We start from the raw sequence: 17,574 nt of genomic DNA on the forward strand, positions 1-17,574 counted from the left end.
ATGCCAAAGGCTATACATCCATGACAATCGGATTTTTGTCGCACTGGGCCTGTAGGGTGGAAGCAGGCTCTTTATCCTCCATCTTCTCTTGAGCACTAAAGCATGGAGAAGATTTCTGCCAAAAAAAAAAAAAAAAAAAGGGCATTGGCTAAAGATGACAAATACGTACAATTTTGGTGAATTCATATACTGATGGCTATGAAGCTGCCTAGCAGATCTCAGTACAGGAGACATGACTTCTTTGCCCTGAGCTGTCAGTGCTCCTAAGGACTGGATTTTGATGCTTAACAGCAGAAGAATATTTCTTGGATTGACTTGAGGAACGAACGCAATGACAGATGTGAGGACCACCCATCTGAATTAAAAGTACAGCACTGGTTCTCATAAACTCATCTGTTTGGAGATAGTGGCTACCGGGAGGTCTGCTTTAATGAGTGGGAAGTGTAATAACCCCTCCTGCAGGAGTTCAAGCTGGGTCCTGTTGTAAGGAGCAGAAAGAGGTTCCAGGTTCAGGCTCTATGGCCTTTTGGGGCTGGAGTAAGCTTTGTAGCCCTAAGGAAGCCTTTAATGTCGGACTTTGTACAAAACTTCCTCAAACACGCAGCTAACAGTAGCCTACAGAGACTTGACCTTTTCGTTTGGACACCTACATTCAGGCCCCCCGGAGGGAACTTAATGCTATGTTTCAACTTATTCAGCATGGTAGTTACACTATGGACTTTGCACCATGCACTAGACCAGGGGTCGGCAACCTTTCAAAGAAGAGGAGCCATTTTTAAATTTTTTTTTGGTCTTTGACCAAAATATTTCGACAGCCGCATCACACACAAAGCTACTTGTAGAGTTAGAATTTATCAACTAATAATAATTGAACACATTCAAGTTATCATTTCTCACCAATACTTTCAATGCAACTAGACTCCAGGTGCTTCAGCGAGGGCTGCACCAGACTGCCCACAGCCTGGGTCTGTAGCCGCGGTGTTAAACCCTGCTGGCTCCATACCGCTGCATCTTCACGGATATCTTTAGCCAGAGGAGCTAAATTAAAGCAAGCAGAGCTGCAACCACGCATCTGGTTGCAATGTATGCACACCCCCTGCATTTGTACAGGACCCCCAGCACAGTGGGGACCTGATCTCAGTTGGGGCCTACTGATGTTACGGACATACAAATAAGTTTGGACCCATCTCTCCGGCAAATACTTGCGTTTAGATTTGGGTTTGTTAAAATGCATTTGCTACAGGGCCTGCAGTGCCGTGACAGTCCCTCAAGTGAGGCTCTGAATAAGGCCAGTATCCTGGCAGGGGGTCACAGTAAAATGTGCGTGCTCCCTGGGGGCTGAGTGGTCTCTGCCCTGCTGTATCACAGGGTGCCAGGAACTTTGTGTACCCAAGACGACAATAACTACACCCGTGCTGCGGTGGATTATGTGCTTATGAGAACTTCACCCTGGCTTTGTATCAGACTCCAAATCCCCTGCATGCAAACCTCTCACCTCTTCTGCTGGGTGCCAGTCTTCCTTGATCACAAAGCAGGGGATTGGGGTGCGGTGTCTGGGTGCAGGAGGGGGTTCTGACCTGGGGCAGAGGGTTGGGGTGCAGGAGGGGGTGCGAGGTGGAGGCTGTGGCCGGGAGGCACTTACCACAGGTGGCTCCCAGCTGGTGGCGCAGCAGGGCTCAGGCAGGCTGCCTGCCTGCCCTGGCCCCATGCTGCTGCTGGAAGCGGACGGCTGCTGGCACGTCTCTGCGCGCCCCTGGTGGGGGACGGAGGGGGCGTTCCGCACGCTGCCCCCGCCCCCAGCACCGTCCTCACAGCTGCAGGGGCGGTGACTGCAGGCACGGGCAGCACACAGAGACCCGCTGCCCCCCTGCCCCCAAAGGGCCAGCAGCCGGCCGCTGCAGGGAGTGGCGTGGGGCCAGGGCGGGCAGGCAGCTTGCTGAGCCCTGCTGTGCCACCGGCTGGGAGCCGCCTGTGGTAAGCGCCTCCCAGCCAGAGCCTCCATCTCGCACCCCCTCAGAAAACGGCTGCCCGCAAGGGGGCGGCCAAAGAGCCGCATGCGGCTCCAGACCCCTGGGTTGCCGACCCCTGCACTAGACTATGTTCTTTTTTGGGTCCAGAACAGCAATCATCACTTCATCCTAATATCCATTCGAAACTTGTCTGGTCCCGGATGGAAGATGGGCTTTGCAGTAGCAGACCTCCCCTGTGGGCTAGAGGCAGGGGACGGTCAAATGTTAGGTGAAGCAGACCGGAGAACCAGAGCCTCTTCGGCGGGGAAGGCCTGCACAGTAGCACGCTGCTCTCTTGTTCTCACATTTTGCATTGTTCTGGGGGGCTGTGGGAGAGGTGGAAAGAAAAAAAAAATCTCCGCTTTGGGAGAGGTCATTCATTCCAGGTCCTAGCACGTGGCAAGGCTACAGGGTACTTTGTGGCTGTGTCCCGATGCAGAGAGGTCAATCACCGGCTCATCCAGTTGGCTTACAGTATATCAGGATATTTCTGGGTACAGGTTACACTCTTCAATCCAACTTCATCTTGTAGCTGCTGGATGATTTCATTCATGTCATGGCATTTCTACGGGTTGCTTGATATTGGGAATGAAACAAAGCTATTCCTGCGGTTCTTGCACCACTGGGTACTCTCTGTGGACAGTGTCCTGCCACCTTGTTTTGGCCAACGAGACATTTGCTCCCACATTGAAAGAAGCCGTGGCCCCATCTGGAGCCGAACTCCAGCTTGAGCTAGCTGGGAGTCACGCAGATCGCTGTGAGGCAGCGGAGGGAAGCTGCTGTCTCGCCTCAGCACCCTGCCTGCATTTGTTCTAGGCACCATTTGCAAACATGTATTTTCTCCTGTTATTTCAGGGCAGGGATGAAAGTAACTTTAAGGACTTACCGGTATGCCAGAGTCCTGAGCAGGGGGCAAGGCCTCAACCAGAAGGGGCAGGGTCTTTAAAATCCCCTGGCCCTTTAAATCATTGCCAGAGCCCGAGGCCACCACTGCCGCTACCCCAGGGCTCCGATAGCAGGGCTCTGGTGGTGATTTAAAGGCCCTGGGGAAGCTGCCCCCTGCCGGTACGGTCGGTTGTGTACCAGCCCTTGCTGGTACGCCGTACTGGACCGGCTTACTTTCACCTCTGCTTCAGGGACTAACTCACCTTGCCTTGTGACCTCTGTTCCTGTCTATAATGTCCTGTTAGAATTGTAAGTGGACACCTCTGACGACTCAGCAATATCCTCTACTTTACCTTGTAGCACTAAGAGAATTGAGCACGGATTCGCCTGAGCAGCTGATCTCAAGGAGTGAACCTCCATATACCCATGAGAAACAGATTTATATCCCACTATCATTTTCAGGGAGAAGGCCTTAAGCCACGGATTGTTAGGTTGAGCGTGACCCATCTGCCCCCCCTTGTTAGCAATGCTTGTGGAGACGCACAGAGTGTGTGGGATGACAGGGCTGTCTTTTTTTCCCCCTATAATGCCACTGGAGAGTTTTCCTACTGAAGAGACAGGCTTTAAGGTGATGCCTGCCTGGACTTGGCTCCCCGTGAAGGGCTTGTATAGTGAGGTGGCCGCTCTTCCAGGTAAAAACCTCCCTCGTTTAGAAACAGAGCCCCTGAGCACCACAGAACTTTGGTCATGTTACCACGATGTGTTTGGATTGGTGCATACAGAGGAACCTTCTGGCTTTATAGGGTGGAAGGCAGCAGTGGGGAAGGTTAGAAAGAAAGAAAAGTAAGGGGCCAAAAAGCCCCCATAGCATCTGCTTGTTCTTTCACAGCTGGGCTACTGTCCATCTTGTCACACCCTGGCCAGCTGAGATAAAGCATGGGAATCTGCAACAGATGCTGAGGGGAATAACCTGCATACTAGGGAATGGTGACCCACAGCAGCAGGGAAGGACAGCCCAACTCTTTTCCTGTCGTTTAGGTGTGGTAGAAAATCCTTTTGTTCCATCTTCACAAGTACAAAGAGGGATACATACAGCTATAGCTCGTCTAAGGTGGCTGCAGACCTCCTAAGTGTGGTTTCACAGTCCTTTGCCTGATGGAGTCTGACCTTTGGGGGGGTATATATTTGATCAAATAATATATAAAACACCCTAACTCTGGTTTGGACAGCTGCCCTCTTTCCCTGAGGAGGAATCCCATTTGGGGGGGTCTGTGCATGCCTAATGGAATCAGTACCTAGCTGTGGCCTGGGTTTTTTCCCCAGCACTGAGCTGCCAGGCTCCACTCCATGAAGCTGGATGCTTTATTCATTTAGCTCCTTCTGGGGAGTTTGTCCCAATAATTCTGCTTCAGAGAATGGTCCAAAAATATTTCAAGTGACTAGCTATCACCCTGTCCTCAAAGAGGCTGGGTTTATTGTCTCCCCTCCCCTGCATGGGTTTCTCAAGGAAGGCACTGGCTAGGGCTTCAAGATAGAGCTCTCTTGACCCTCTGCCTTCTCTTGTGCATGGAATCTATTTGGTCTGTTCTTTCAGCAGAGATCCCAGCCTGGGATATCACTAGGGATCAGCTGGAAGGTCTGGGAAGAGGTGATAGCAGGAGGAGAGAGCTGAGCTTGAAAGCCCCATCTGTGTCCTCCATCCGTGCCCGGAGATGGCGGCTGAGCTCCACAGGCAGGAGCGAAGGCTCTAAGGACTTGGGCATGAACTTCCATCTGACACACTTCCCTCATGGAAATGATCTGTTCGTGCCTAAGGGCAGTTTTTCAGTCCTGTCTGGCTACTTTCCTATGAGCAGCAGCCTGACCCCAGACCAGGTTGAGCTCCCCAAGGAGACAGACCTTTCTTTTAACTCTGGCATTTTTAGCTTAGATCTATCCCTGAAGCAACACATGCCTCAGAGAAGGGCAAGTGGAACTGTGAGGACAATGTTATCAAAAGGCAGGGACAGCTAGGACCAAATTGTTATTAGGAAGAAGTTTGAAATTCTCCTCCCTAAACCACTACAGCAGGGAGGTGTGGCTGAGTTGCTGACTGCTAGTGAGGCAGATAAAATTAGCTGGAACTTCAGGTGAGATGCAGCCTACTGCCAGTGCCTGACAGATCTGATTCTGCCCCAAGCTACGAGCAGATGGGAATGTCTCAGTCCAATGGCTCTGCGGACCTTACCACATAGAAGGCTTTTGTTTAATTGTAGTTTAAGTTGGTAAGGAACTGACTTAACCTAACAGATAGAAGGTGCTTTTAAACCAAGGTAAGTGTCTACATGGGCTTGCCTACAATGATTTTAAGACACCAGCACAAGCTTCCTCTTAGGCAGGAGAGAAATTTAATCCCATGCTAGACATAGGGAAATTCAAGCAGAATGGGTGAAGTCAACAGGAGCTTTGCCCTAACTTTGATGACTGCAGAACTGGGCTCTAACACCTAAATATTCAAAACTGACTCCTGATTTGGAGTGCCCAACTCGACACTTTTATAGGTTTTGATTTTCAGAGGGTGAATGCTCCGCACTTTCTGAAAATCAGGCCCCTTTAAGGGATGTCTCAGGTTGGGTTCTCAAAAATGGCAGCCCCCCCAAAATTACTGTTTACTTTTGAGAAGTTGGCCCTAGCTAACTTGCCCAGAGGTTAGGGGGCAGCCAGGATGAGAACTGAGGAATTCTTAGCTCTCACTTTTGTACTCTGTACTGGCTGCTCTCCTACCCATAGAATGCAGTTGAAGACCACGATACATTTAACACTGTTTAGTCATCTGTCTTTAATGGGAGGAATGGTTTTTTGTTTTAAATGGGGCTAGGTGATGTCATGGGCTTGTGCATGAATACTTAGTAGCTTTCTAACTTTTGTAAAGGCACTAAATTAATGAATTCCTAACTTACCCTGTGTCCTACTAAACCAGCTTACTGGTTGGAAGTAACTGTCCGATGCTAATTATCCATTAAAAAGATGTCTCCCCTTCACATAGGCAGGATACTGTACCTCAGGGCAGAGGCTTTCCCTTTAGATTAAGGACAGTCACTAGCCTTCTGTCCCTGACCTTGAGCAGGTACAGTGTTGTGGGAAATCTACGCCTGGCATATCATGGCATTTCTGAACATATAGCTGTCCAGCAGACAGGGTTGTGAAAGTTTATGCTCAAAGTAGCCCAAATAGATCAGCCCCTCCCTTAACTTCAAAATCACCACTATTTTCATAACACCAATCAGTGCCTGAATGTCCCTTGAAGCAAGCAATTATTGGTCCAATAGCTGCTCTGGTGTTTCTACAATATGGGGCAAACAAGGGAGTACATACAAAAGAACGATGTTTGCAATAGCCTCGCTAGGATATAAGATTGAGTATACCTTAAGCTGACACCTTCCCTGAACTAATTAATAAGGTTACTGGTCTCTCCAAGTCCCACCTCAAGACTTCTGCCACAGTGCCAACAAGAAATTAGCCAAGCAACTGGTGAGAAGTCTTTATGTAATGAGAAACAATATACAGACTGGAGATTAAAGTGTGCACGAAAAGTTCACACAGGTGTGTATATCCCTTGTCCCCACTACTTCGGAGACTGTAAGCTGTTCAGCACCGATTCTGTACCAACAGGTAAATGCAGTTCTTATCACGCTGCAGCACCCTCTGCGGGTACTTGTTTCTATTATGGTAGCAATGCATAAAATGAACAAAACGCAATGTATGGGTTGGAAAATAGCAGGTTTTTTAAAACTGGTTGACATTATCCTTTCAAAATTAGACTCTCTGCAGGTACCTAGCCAGGCTAACAGTCTCCCATATGTTCACCTGGCAAACCACCTCTGCATCTTTTAAGCAAACATTTAGTGATTTGTGTCGCTGCAGACAAAAACAAGGCTCTTGCCTGATAGAAATTTTTTTATTATTGAACAGATGAACTAAAAATAAGCCAACAATATAATTTTATGCCAACAGCCATCTCTCTATCACACCCGGTGACTGACCCAGTGCACCCTTCTCCCCCTGACCCTCTTTTCTATGGGAAGTTAATGGTGGTGGCTCTTACAGACCCCAATGATCTCACTACTATTATTTCTGGATGTGTGCCTGGGACGGGCGGGGCAGAGAAACAAGTATACATATTTTGTTGGAGCAACAAGCAGAAAGCCTTGTGGATCCTCTTGCAGGCTCATAGACAGATGAAGCATCACACCCACTACATTTGTAGCAAGCCCCTACCGCTACTGCAGTCAAGCCAGGCATCTCTTCTTCCCATTCCAAGCCAGCAAAGGGCAAGATGCAATTGACTGGGGACTCTATGTAAAACTGGGAGGGGGAGTCTATGTAAAAACCAAACCCCAAAACAAAATCTGCATTTAAGCCACTTCAAAGTAAAAGTCACTTCTTATAACATAATATATATTTTTAAAATGGCAGTACCACCATCCTAGAAAGACAGAAGGGCTTGCACTCAAGACTGAGGGAAAAAAGACCAAAAAAAAAAAAGAACAGCAGCCCAACTCAAACACATGGTTCTTCTCTAAAAACAGCATTCGTCAGCCATCTGACAGGGGGAAAAGAAAGAAGGAACAGGAGAAAACAATAAAATAAGATTGGTGCAACTTCTCATCAGATGGTGCATTAACAAAAGCTCCGTACAGTCCCACACGACTACACGTCCTGTGGTGGCAGCATAATTTCTTAAACTTTCATCGCTGTGTGTGTCTGTATATATATATGCACATATACACACACACATACACACACACACATATATATAGAATATATAATATTGTTTTTATGTTAATGTTAGTTTTGCTCCAGAGGAAGGCTCATCTCTCCTTCACATGGTTCTGTGCTCCTGCGCAGCTGTTGCCACTCCCATTACTACTGCTCCCGCTGCTGCAGAGGATCTCCGTGAGGTCATCCATGATGGTGGTTTCTTTAAGGTCCACCAGGTTGAACTCCCTGATGAATAGGATGAAGTGTGTGTAGAGTGTATTTAAGTGTCCATGCAGCTCCAGTGCCAAAGTCTCCTTAAAGTGGGAGGAGTAGATGTGGGCCAGCACATGGAACAGATACTTGCAAATCTTCTTCACTAAGGACTCAAAGGAGTTGGGGAATTCTTTGCCTGTGAAGAGGAGAGAAAGAAAATCTGAGACACACACGTAGTGCTAGGTAATCAAATCCATCGTTTCAGCCAAAGGGAAGCATCTGTCCCTGCCAATGTACAGACTGGTGCAACTTCTTTTTAAAAGGCAGGATATTGTCTTTAAAGCTGTAATGGAGAAGTAGGATTTAACTGGATGGAGCCCATCAGTCAACAGTGCCATTGCTTATTCCCCTTCCAGGGCTGCCAACTCTTGCAAGTTTATTAGGAAGCAAACAAACACCCACATTTATTGTTTTTAATATCTCAATTTTGGGGGCCACAACTCCAGTGAAACCTGGCAGACAACTCCTCATCTGCCTGCCTGTTCACCCTCCTCAGTTGTAACCGCACTTCTGCTCCACCCCCCAGGTTTTCAGTCCACACGTCTGGGTCTGGGCCTAGATGCTGCTGCAAGTACCCGCAAGCTGGGGGATCCATTCGTAGGTGGAGTGGGAACTGAAGAAAGTTCCATACCTGTACCATATTGCACAAATCTAGGCCCTGGTGTGTGCGCAGTACAGGTATAAAGTCCTCTACAAAGTTGTCCATTGCAAGATTTACCATGTACTGCATAATCTAGAGGCACTAATTTAGACTTGTGATATTAGGATTACTTAGTCCTAGACAATAGGACTTTTTATAGCCTGATGACATGCTGCAGTAGGATCTGCACTGCTACAAAACAAGTCTGGACAAACTAAATTTAGATTGCATACTGCCCTGTGGACAGGCACCTGAGTGCCGTGTCCAGAGTCGTGCACCTAACCCAAGATGGAAAACTTATTTTCTTTTTAACAGACTCCTCAGTTTCCTTGTTAATAGCACCAACCAACAGGAGAAACAGATTTGCCTTCTCAGGTTGCTACACAGCTATGTTCCTCTGCCGGCTTGGCTCCCTAACGCACTCTGGGGAGAGCACATGCAGAATTAGAAACATACGCACACTCCAATTAAAGTGCAGGACACAACTGCTGTTTGATGGCACTCATGAGGAGGTCAGTTTTCATTTTCAACCTAACATGCACCCAGGATTTAGGTGCAGACCAGATCAGCAGTCTGGCCTTCATCATCATCATGATAGTAGTCAGATTATATTCAGTGCTGTTCAAACATTCAGGGACAGCAAACATACATGTAGGGGAGGACTTAGGACAGTCATACGCGCAACTTCTCATTTGGCTCCTTTGTGACAGCCACATTTGCTTGTGAAGTAGGCCAATATGAGATCCTGATGACCCCTGTAATAACTAAATTAAAAAATTTCATAGGCAAAAGGGGGTTAAGGAACTGGCTTAGCTAGGAGCTAGTTGCTTCGATTGCCAGAATGATATTCTCACCCCTACATGCCTCTGGTCCACATTCAGATGCTTGTTATTACTCAGCTAGTAGCGCCACACAACATGTCTATGTAACAGCGAAGTCTCTCTCTGGGGGCTGAAGCAGCTGTTTAGTTCTTGATTACATCCGTCCCCCAGTGTGCTGGCCATTCTAGTGTGCAGGTTCCATGATGAATACAAGGGGACTGTTCCCCCCTCCACCCCCATAATAATCTAGTTAATCACATCTAGAAGGTACAGTAAATTCTTTCAGATTCTGTACATTGTTGAGGCCTGGCTATATTGCTAAGATTGCATTTTTCCTTACATTTCAAGTCCTAGATGGGTTTATTGATTCACCACTCAGTAAGACACAGATATGGAATAAGGTGGCAGGTACATCACTTTCTACGGAGCGGGGTGGGGGTGAGGGGGAGGACTTCAGACTAAAGAGGCAAAAGCAACCCAAACTCTCCCCACCACCCTGCGTAGAAAGTTGGGTTTTTTTTGTTTTGTTTTTAAATAGTTGTAGAAAGAGGTTGTTTCATCTCCTGCAGCTGCCTGCTAACTGGTTCATCCCCTTTGACGTTCCAGTGCTCCACTGGCAATGGTGTGAAGGGATTACAGAGGTCAGATGCTGGTGCTATCCAAACAGGCGTGAAGGTGGTCTCTACCTCCGTGAGCTCACAAATAATTTCCCCCCTCTGAAAACTGGCTCCTCCAGAATAATTCAAAAGGACTTTGGGTAGGTCCACAGTTACGGTGGCCTGTAGAGAGTACAGGCACTACACACCCAGCATGGGTGTAAATACAGCGCAGGTGGGGAGGTATTTTTTCGGTGAGTTGAATAGACAGGCCAGAACCCTTAGGGTATGTATCCTACATGCCCAAGCAGTGCCTGCCATGTCTACGCTGCTATTTTTAGCAGTGTGGTGTCCTGCTGCCAGAGCTTTTCCCCACCCCAGTGAAAGACTCTGGCAGTGCAGAAAGGCTCTTTCTAAGGGACACAATGGGGAAAAGTCCCAGCAGCTCCTTGCTGACAGTCTCCCCCTGCCAGAGCTTTTCACTGCCACAGGTAGCTACACATACCCTACACGCCTCTACAACTGTGGACAGGGCCTAAGGGAGTGGAAGAAGATGGAAAGACCGGCTGGTTTGGCAAAAAGGTGGCTCTGCAAATCTCTAGGAGTTCATGGTTTCCTTTTCTCTCCTTGGGTTAAGCTACGTGCATTGTGTGTCAATGATTTAACAGTTCCACAGTCCTTAGTCTGCAGAACACTTGCTGGTGATCTGCACAGAAAGCCAGGTAGCAGAGTGGTAACGCCAACTCCTTACTTCCAGCTACTTGTGCAGTGAAGTAACTACTTCATTGCAATTAAGAACCTAGATCCCTGCTAAAGCAGCTGGAAACAGGGAGGCCCAGCCTCGCTGCTGCACAAGGAGGAGTGGGGGTGGCTGGAGCCACAAACATGACAATTAACAGTAAACAAATGCTTTCCAAATATCACTTGTCTAGGTAGGCAACTGATGTTTCCACAGCAACATTGTGCAGCTGTGAATGGGAGAGGTGTCGTCCCCGGCACTATCCAATCTGTTTATAGAACGTGAACCATGTATTGAGAAGCCCCGTAAAAAGTCAACACACTTTTCCTGGATTAACCATGGGACTATGGGTTTTCTGTGACTCTACGGATGCAGTGTTTATTTCCTGCTACCTCACAGGCTGTCATCTGTCCCCTCTTCTCTGCCTGTGGCACACAACACTTCAGTTTCCTAAGGGCTAAAACGCTTTGTTCGAACTGGAATCATTGGGCTAAACGTTGAGGTATTTGGGCAAAATGTGATGGCCTGTGATATTGGATAATGTAATAGTCCCTTCTGGCTTTCAAGGCTATGAAAATAGGAAATAATGGGATCAATTTGTCCCGTTGTCTCCTGCAGTACTGTTACTAGATCCAAGCTCTGGGAGAGTGTGCAAGGAAAGGTGTGAAAAAGGAAAATGCTCATCACATTAGCACACCAGGAGAGACTGAAGGATTGTGAGAATCAGGGTGACAACCCCGATGCACATGGCAAAGATAAACAGGCCATATTCATCACTGGAGTAACCCCACTGCAATTCAGGGATGAATCAGGCCCAGTATTCTCTCCCTCCAATCAAAATGCTTTTGTAACTAAAAACCAGCTTTAGAAGTTTTGCTCTAGCTTTTCAAAACATTCATATTTGGGTTTAGACCAAGCATGCAAAATTTCAGCCCAGAAAGAAAGAATCAGCAAGTTCAGAGTAATAAATTAAAAATAGACAGCACAAATGAAGTACACTTCTGCACCTTTAGTGCAGCGTTTGTGACTTCTGGATGATGAACACCCCTTTCAGAGAGAGAGATCAGAGGACATTTCTCCCAGGAGCAAACATACCATATTTTGTAGGAAAGACATCCTCGTCCGTCACTAGCTTCTGCACCGAACTCATGACAAAGTCAACGTACTGAGGGGCCGTGCACTTTATCTTCTTTCCCCGCTCATCATACCAGTAGTACTGTCTGTGGAGAGAATTGCCAGTGTTGTATGTTACACTTAGGACCCTCAGCTTGATTTACAGCACACTTATAAAAGTACACAGGCACATGCTTCTGGCCAAGTAGCTTAACGCTCTAACTAATCTATAAGAACTTCAGCAGCAGCAGATAGATTTCTTTTCTTTTTTTTTTTTTTTTAAAGGACACTTACAGTTATATGTTGATGTCAAACTTCCTCCAAAACCCAATGCCTGGCAAGAGACAACATTTATTTTTTCAAGCTGTTTGGGCTTTTAAGCGAGCCAATAACATTACTGAAGTACAGGCCATGGATTCCTATAGCGACTCACTTCAGAATGGTTTCCTAGATAGGAAGTCCGGACACTAATCTCCTTTATAGAAGCAGTACAGAACTTTCCATTTACCGTTCTGCTTCTGCCAGCGAGCTCACTCAATGCTGTCAGCAGTACTAGCAACACCGACAACTTGCAAAGGAAAGTCCTCCATAAGATAAGCCCAAAATGGAGGCCTGTATCACCTGAGTGTTACTTTCCCCAAACAGGACAAATCCACAGAAAAGGGCTAAAGAGAACGCCAGGAGGCAGCTTTGTTAAAGCAGGCTCTCACAGTTCTGTTCCCAGCTTTGACAGTGACATATTGCGAGGTTTGGGTAGGTCACTTACCCTCCATGTGCCTATTTTCCAAAACATTTTGAGGGCTAATGATACCCACCACACTGTACAGCTTAATTGTTTGCGAAGCGCTTTAGAAAGCCTCCGATGGAAAGCACTATAAATGCAAAGTGCTTGGTAAAGCACAGCCACATCACTATTAAATAAAGTACTTTGTCAATTATACTCTGTGACCCTCCCAATGCTTTAAACAAAATTACCAGAACTGGGGAGGAGGGACTCTAGGCCAGTGGCTCTCAAACTTTTTTTTAACCGGTGACCCCTGTCACATAGCAAGCCTCTGAGTGCGACCCTCCGTTAAATGTATAAAAAAGTATTTTTAATTTGTAACACCATTATAAATGCTGGAGGCAAAGTGGGGTCTGGGATGGAGGTTGACAGCTCGCGACTCCCCATGTAATAACCTCGCAACCCCCAGTTTGAGAACTCCTGCTTTAGGCCAACACAATGTTAATTCAGTGTAATAACATTTGCTGTCAGGAGATGGCACCATAATGCTAGGTACCCAGTTTTGGTTTCCCTCCAGTACCTGCTGCATTTCTTTATTAACTAGCATAACAGCTTAGTCCATCTTCAATCTAATTTTTGGACAAATGTTAGAATCCCCTCTGCATCCCCCTCCATCTAACCCCGTGTCTGCATTTACATTCTCCACTCACTCTATGAACTCTACCATCTCTCCCCCAGCATTGTGGAACATGTGAATGATCTGTTTCAAGGGGCATGGGACATGCAAACTGTTTCCAAGAAAAGGTAACAAGTATAATTAAAGTTTACTAGCCCCTAACCATATCAATTAACAGCGGCCTTCAATTAACAGCGGCCTTCAAATAAATCCATTGTTAATATATAACAGGAAATTTTAATAAAGAACCACAGATACAGTAGAACCTCAGAGTTACAAACACCTTGGGAATGGAGGTTGTTCAGAACACTGAAATGTTCATAACTCTGAACATTATGGTGGTTCTTTCAAAATTTACAACTGAACATTGACTTAATACAGCTTTGAAACTTCACTATGCAGAAGAAAAATGCTGCTTTTCCTTTATTTTTTAGTAATTTATGTTTAACACAGTACTGTACTGTATTTGCTTTTTTTCCCTTGCTGCCTGATTGTGTACTTCTACTTCCAAACGAGGCGTGCGGTTGACTGGCGTTTGTAACTCTGAGGTTCTACTAGCTCCCTTCCACCAAACAGAATGATTAGAATCATTGAACTGTAGGGCTGGAAGGGACCTCGAGAGATCATTTAGTCCAGGCCCCTGCACCTAGGCAGGACAAAATATACCTAGACTGTCCCTGACAGGTGTTTGTCTAACCTGTTCTTAATCTCTAAAGATAGGGATTCCACAACCTCCCTTGGAAGCCTAGTCCAGTGCTTAACTATCCTTATAATTAGGAAGGATTTCCTAATATCTAACTTAAATCTCCCTTGCTGCAGATTAAGCCCATTACTTCTTGTCCTGTCCTCAGTGGACACAGAGGACAGTTGATCACCAACCTCTTCGTAGCAACCCTTAACATATGTGAAAACGATCAGGTCTCCCCAGTCTTCTTTTCTCAAGACTAAACATGGCTAGTTTTTTTTTTTTTTTTTTTTTTTTTTAACCTTTCCCCTCGTAGGTCAGGTTTTCTAAACCTTTTATCACTTCTGTTGCTGTCCTTGGAACTCTCTCCAATTTGTTCAAATCTTAAAGTGTGGCGCCCAAAACTGGACACAGTGCTCCAGCTGAGGCCTCACCACTGCAGAGGACAATTACCTCCCGGGTCTTACATACAACACTGCTCTTAATATACCCCAGAATGATATTAGTCTTTTTCGCAACTGCATCACTTTGCTGACTCATATTCAATGTGTGATCCGCTGTAACCCCCAGATCCTTTTCAGCCATACTACCACCTAGTCTGTCATTCCCCATTTTGTAGCTGTGCATTTGATTTACAATTATAATCATTAAAAGGAGTGAATCTGAATTCTAATAATAATTGTGATAAAGTAGTGTTTATTACTGATTTATATTATGGTAGCACCTAGAGGCCCCAACCAAAATCAGGGATCTACTGTTCTAGGTGCTGTACATGTATTTGTTAAGAGACATGCCCAAAGAACTACACTGTGAACAGCCAAAGGGTCGGAGAAAGAAAGTATCCCCATTTTACAAATGGGAAACTTCAACAGAAATTAAGCATTTTGACCAAGGTCACAACAAGAGACTTGGGTTCATATTCCTTAGTCATCCTTTAGGAGTGAAAGACTCAGTTCTGGACACTCCTCAGTTATCATCAGAGGGCTTGGCTTCACTACCAGTGTAAGTCGACCTAAGTTACGGTACTCCAGCTAGCTACGTGAATAACGTAGCTGGAGTCAACGTAGCTTAGGTCAACTTACCTCAGTGTCTTCTCCCATCAACTTACCTTAATCTTCTCAGGGAGCTGGAGTACCGGGGTCGACCGGAGAGCACTCTGTGGTCCATTTAGTGGACCTTCACTAGACCCGCTAAATCGACCCCTGCTGCATTGAGGCAGCAGCGGAGGTAATGAAGACCAGCCCTAAGTGTAAGAAATTGATTGAATTGGTGTCTCTCCCATTTCATACTTCAGGATGGGCAGGGCTTGCCAGGCAGAGTAGAAACCACCAGCCAGTATTGTTTGTGCATCTGAATTGGCCAGGGATATTTTGCCTCACGCCAAGGATCAAGCACAGTCCTTTTGCACACCTGCCCAACTACTGAACTCTTAGCTGTCTTCACTGGACCAGGGAGATGTGTTATCTGACATTCCTCAGAGAAGTCACTTTTTGAAAAGCATTAAAAGGAGATTAGTGCTGTATCCCTAGCCAAACTATTGCTTCACTACAAAGTTGAACCACCTATGTTATCACTAATCCCTGATAAAGTGGGTGTAATGTCCACCCAAGAACACTCACTCATATCTTGGCTAAGGAGCTAGGAAGACTTCATGACAGATGCTGTCTGCCTGCTATTTGCAGAAAAATCTGCATTCAACTGGAAGGATGTGGGGTCACAGGCTGGAAAGTAAAGTTCCATGTGTACACGAACCGTGTGCACAGAACAGTCTCCAAACAATTAAAGGAAAACACTGATTTCAAGATTAAGGCGCAACTGAAAGGTTTGTTCTATTAACAATGAGTTTGTTTTCATTGTCCCAAACGCTTTTCTAGAAACACTAAGGACACTGTTCATGTCCCCAGTGCTAAGCAGAAAAAGGAAACCTCATGAGGTTCTCCTAGTGGCTGTTGTATTCTGCTCGACTGTAATACTTCAGCCTTCACTGCTACTGTTCTCCATTACAGAACTGCAGTTTCAACAGAGGCTAGCAGTGTCAGTAAACAGAGGAGGAGAAAACGAGGGGAAAAAAATTGTAGGATTTTCCTCAATTTGCAGGAAGTTATCAAGACTTCTGCAGACAGCTTTTTGTTTTAATACACTTATTCACTGCATGGTGCTAGTCATTCATATCTTGTTCATGGTTACCTAAAGCAGCATTATTGACTCTAGAAGGGCACAAGAAGGCATGTTCAGGCAGAAAAGCACCAGTTGCAAGTTGCTGTGGAGCCACACTAGGTGTCTAAGACCCACACTTATATGTGGCCTCATTCTTGCACTCCTGAAGGACTGTTCCCCACCACCACTTTTAATTCCCTTAAAAATAGTCGGTATGCTTGCAATAAACAGTGGGTTGGATCCTGAGCTGCACCAAGCACACGTCACTTACCAGAAAGCCAATCTGTCCCAGGTTCAAGTTACTGCGGCCACAGGATTGGCGCTAACTTATGCTGGCCCACAATTGCTGGAACACATTGTGCTTTAGCTGCACTTTTCTGCCTTGGAACACCCGTGTGCCAAGAGGGAGGAGCAGCTGGTGGAGAGCTGGCTATGCCAGCTTTACACCAGCAGAGGATTCTCCCATGCTGCAGAAATCCACAGCTGCCCAGTAAGAGCAACTCCAAGTGCTCTGTGCAGCACAAAGGATTCTGAGGGATCTGGCCCTATTTTAAAAATGGTGTTTGAACCATGCAGAGGGAACAGTGCTTAAAAGAAAAGTGTTAAGACCCTCTTGATGCTGCCCTGATTTGTGCATGATGTTGACAGGGTTAAAGAAACTGTACATGTCTTGGGGACAGAGAGACGAGGTGACACAAACCTTTGATGTCACCTCTACAGATTTCACTTGGCAAGCGAGTGATCGGCAGCAATGTTTGTTTGTGCTTTAAAAAGAAGCTGCAACTGCCACAGAGGAGAGTAAAATTCAGAGGAGAAATTCCAAAAGGTTCAGTTATGCACAAAGAACCCTGATTACCTTCCAGCTCAGACAGGGAGACAGGAAAGTCCTGCTTTGAACAGTGCATGGAGATCTTGGAGTCATTGTGGATAGTTCTCTGAAAACATCCACTCAATGTGCAGCGGCAGTCAAAAAAGCAAACAGAATGCTGGGAATAGTTAAGAAAGGGATAGATAATAGGACAGAAAATATCATGTTGCCTCTGTATAAATCCATGGTACGCCCACATCTTGAATACTGTGTGCAGATGTGGTCAGCCCATCTCAAAAAAGATGTATTGGAATTGGAAAAGGTTCAGAAAAGGATAACAAAAATTATTAGGGGTATGGAATGGCTGCCATATGAGGAGAGATTAATAAGATTGGGACTTTTCAGTTTCGAAAAGAGACGGCTAAGGGGAGATATGATTCAGGTATATCAAATCATGAGTGGGGTGGAGAAAGTAGATAAGGAAGTGTTTACTCCTCATAACACAAGAACTAGGGGTCACCAAATGAAATTAATAGGCAGCAGGTTTAAAACAAATAAAAGGAAGTATTTCTTCACACAATGCACAGTCAACCTGTGGAACTCCTTGCCAGAAGATGTTGTGAAGGCCAAGACTATAACAGGGTTCAAAAAAGAACTAGATAAATTCATGGAGGATAGGTCCATCAATGGCTATTAGCCAGGATGGGC

The 17,574-nt window shown here is 46.0% G+C and overlaps 1 protein-coding gene across 10 annotated transcripts in view; it reads right to left on the reverse strand.

The window, feature by feature from the left end:
- Positions 1-6,815: 6,815 nt before the first annotated feature.
- Positions 6,816-17,574, reverse strand: part of MOB2 (MOB kinase activator 2) — a 156,103-nt gene continuing 145,344 nt past the window's right edge. For all 10 annotated transcript variants that reach the window (XM_043548482.1, XM_037899614.2, XM_037899615.2 and 7 more), the window contains 2 exons: positions 11,799-11,923; positions 6,816-8,043 (listed from right to left, as the gene is read on the reverse strand). In XM_043548482.1, the coding sequence (XP_043404417.1) occupies positions 7,745-8,043; positions 11,799-11,923 (424 nt within the window). In that variant the 3' untranslated portion in view covers positions 6,816-7,744. The remainder of the gene's footprint in view (positions 8,044-11,798; positions 11,924-17,574) is intronic.

The sequence above is a fragment of the Chelonia mydas genome, chromosome 6, assembly GCF_015237465.2.
Source record: "Chelonia mydas isolate rCheMyd1 chromosome 6, rCheMyd1.pri.v2, whole genome shotgun sequence".
In the NCBI taxonomy this organism is placed as follows: domain Eukaryota; kingdom Metazoa; phylum Chordata; order Testudines; family Cheloniidae; genus Chelonia; species Chelonia mydas.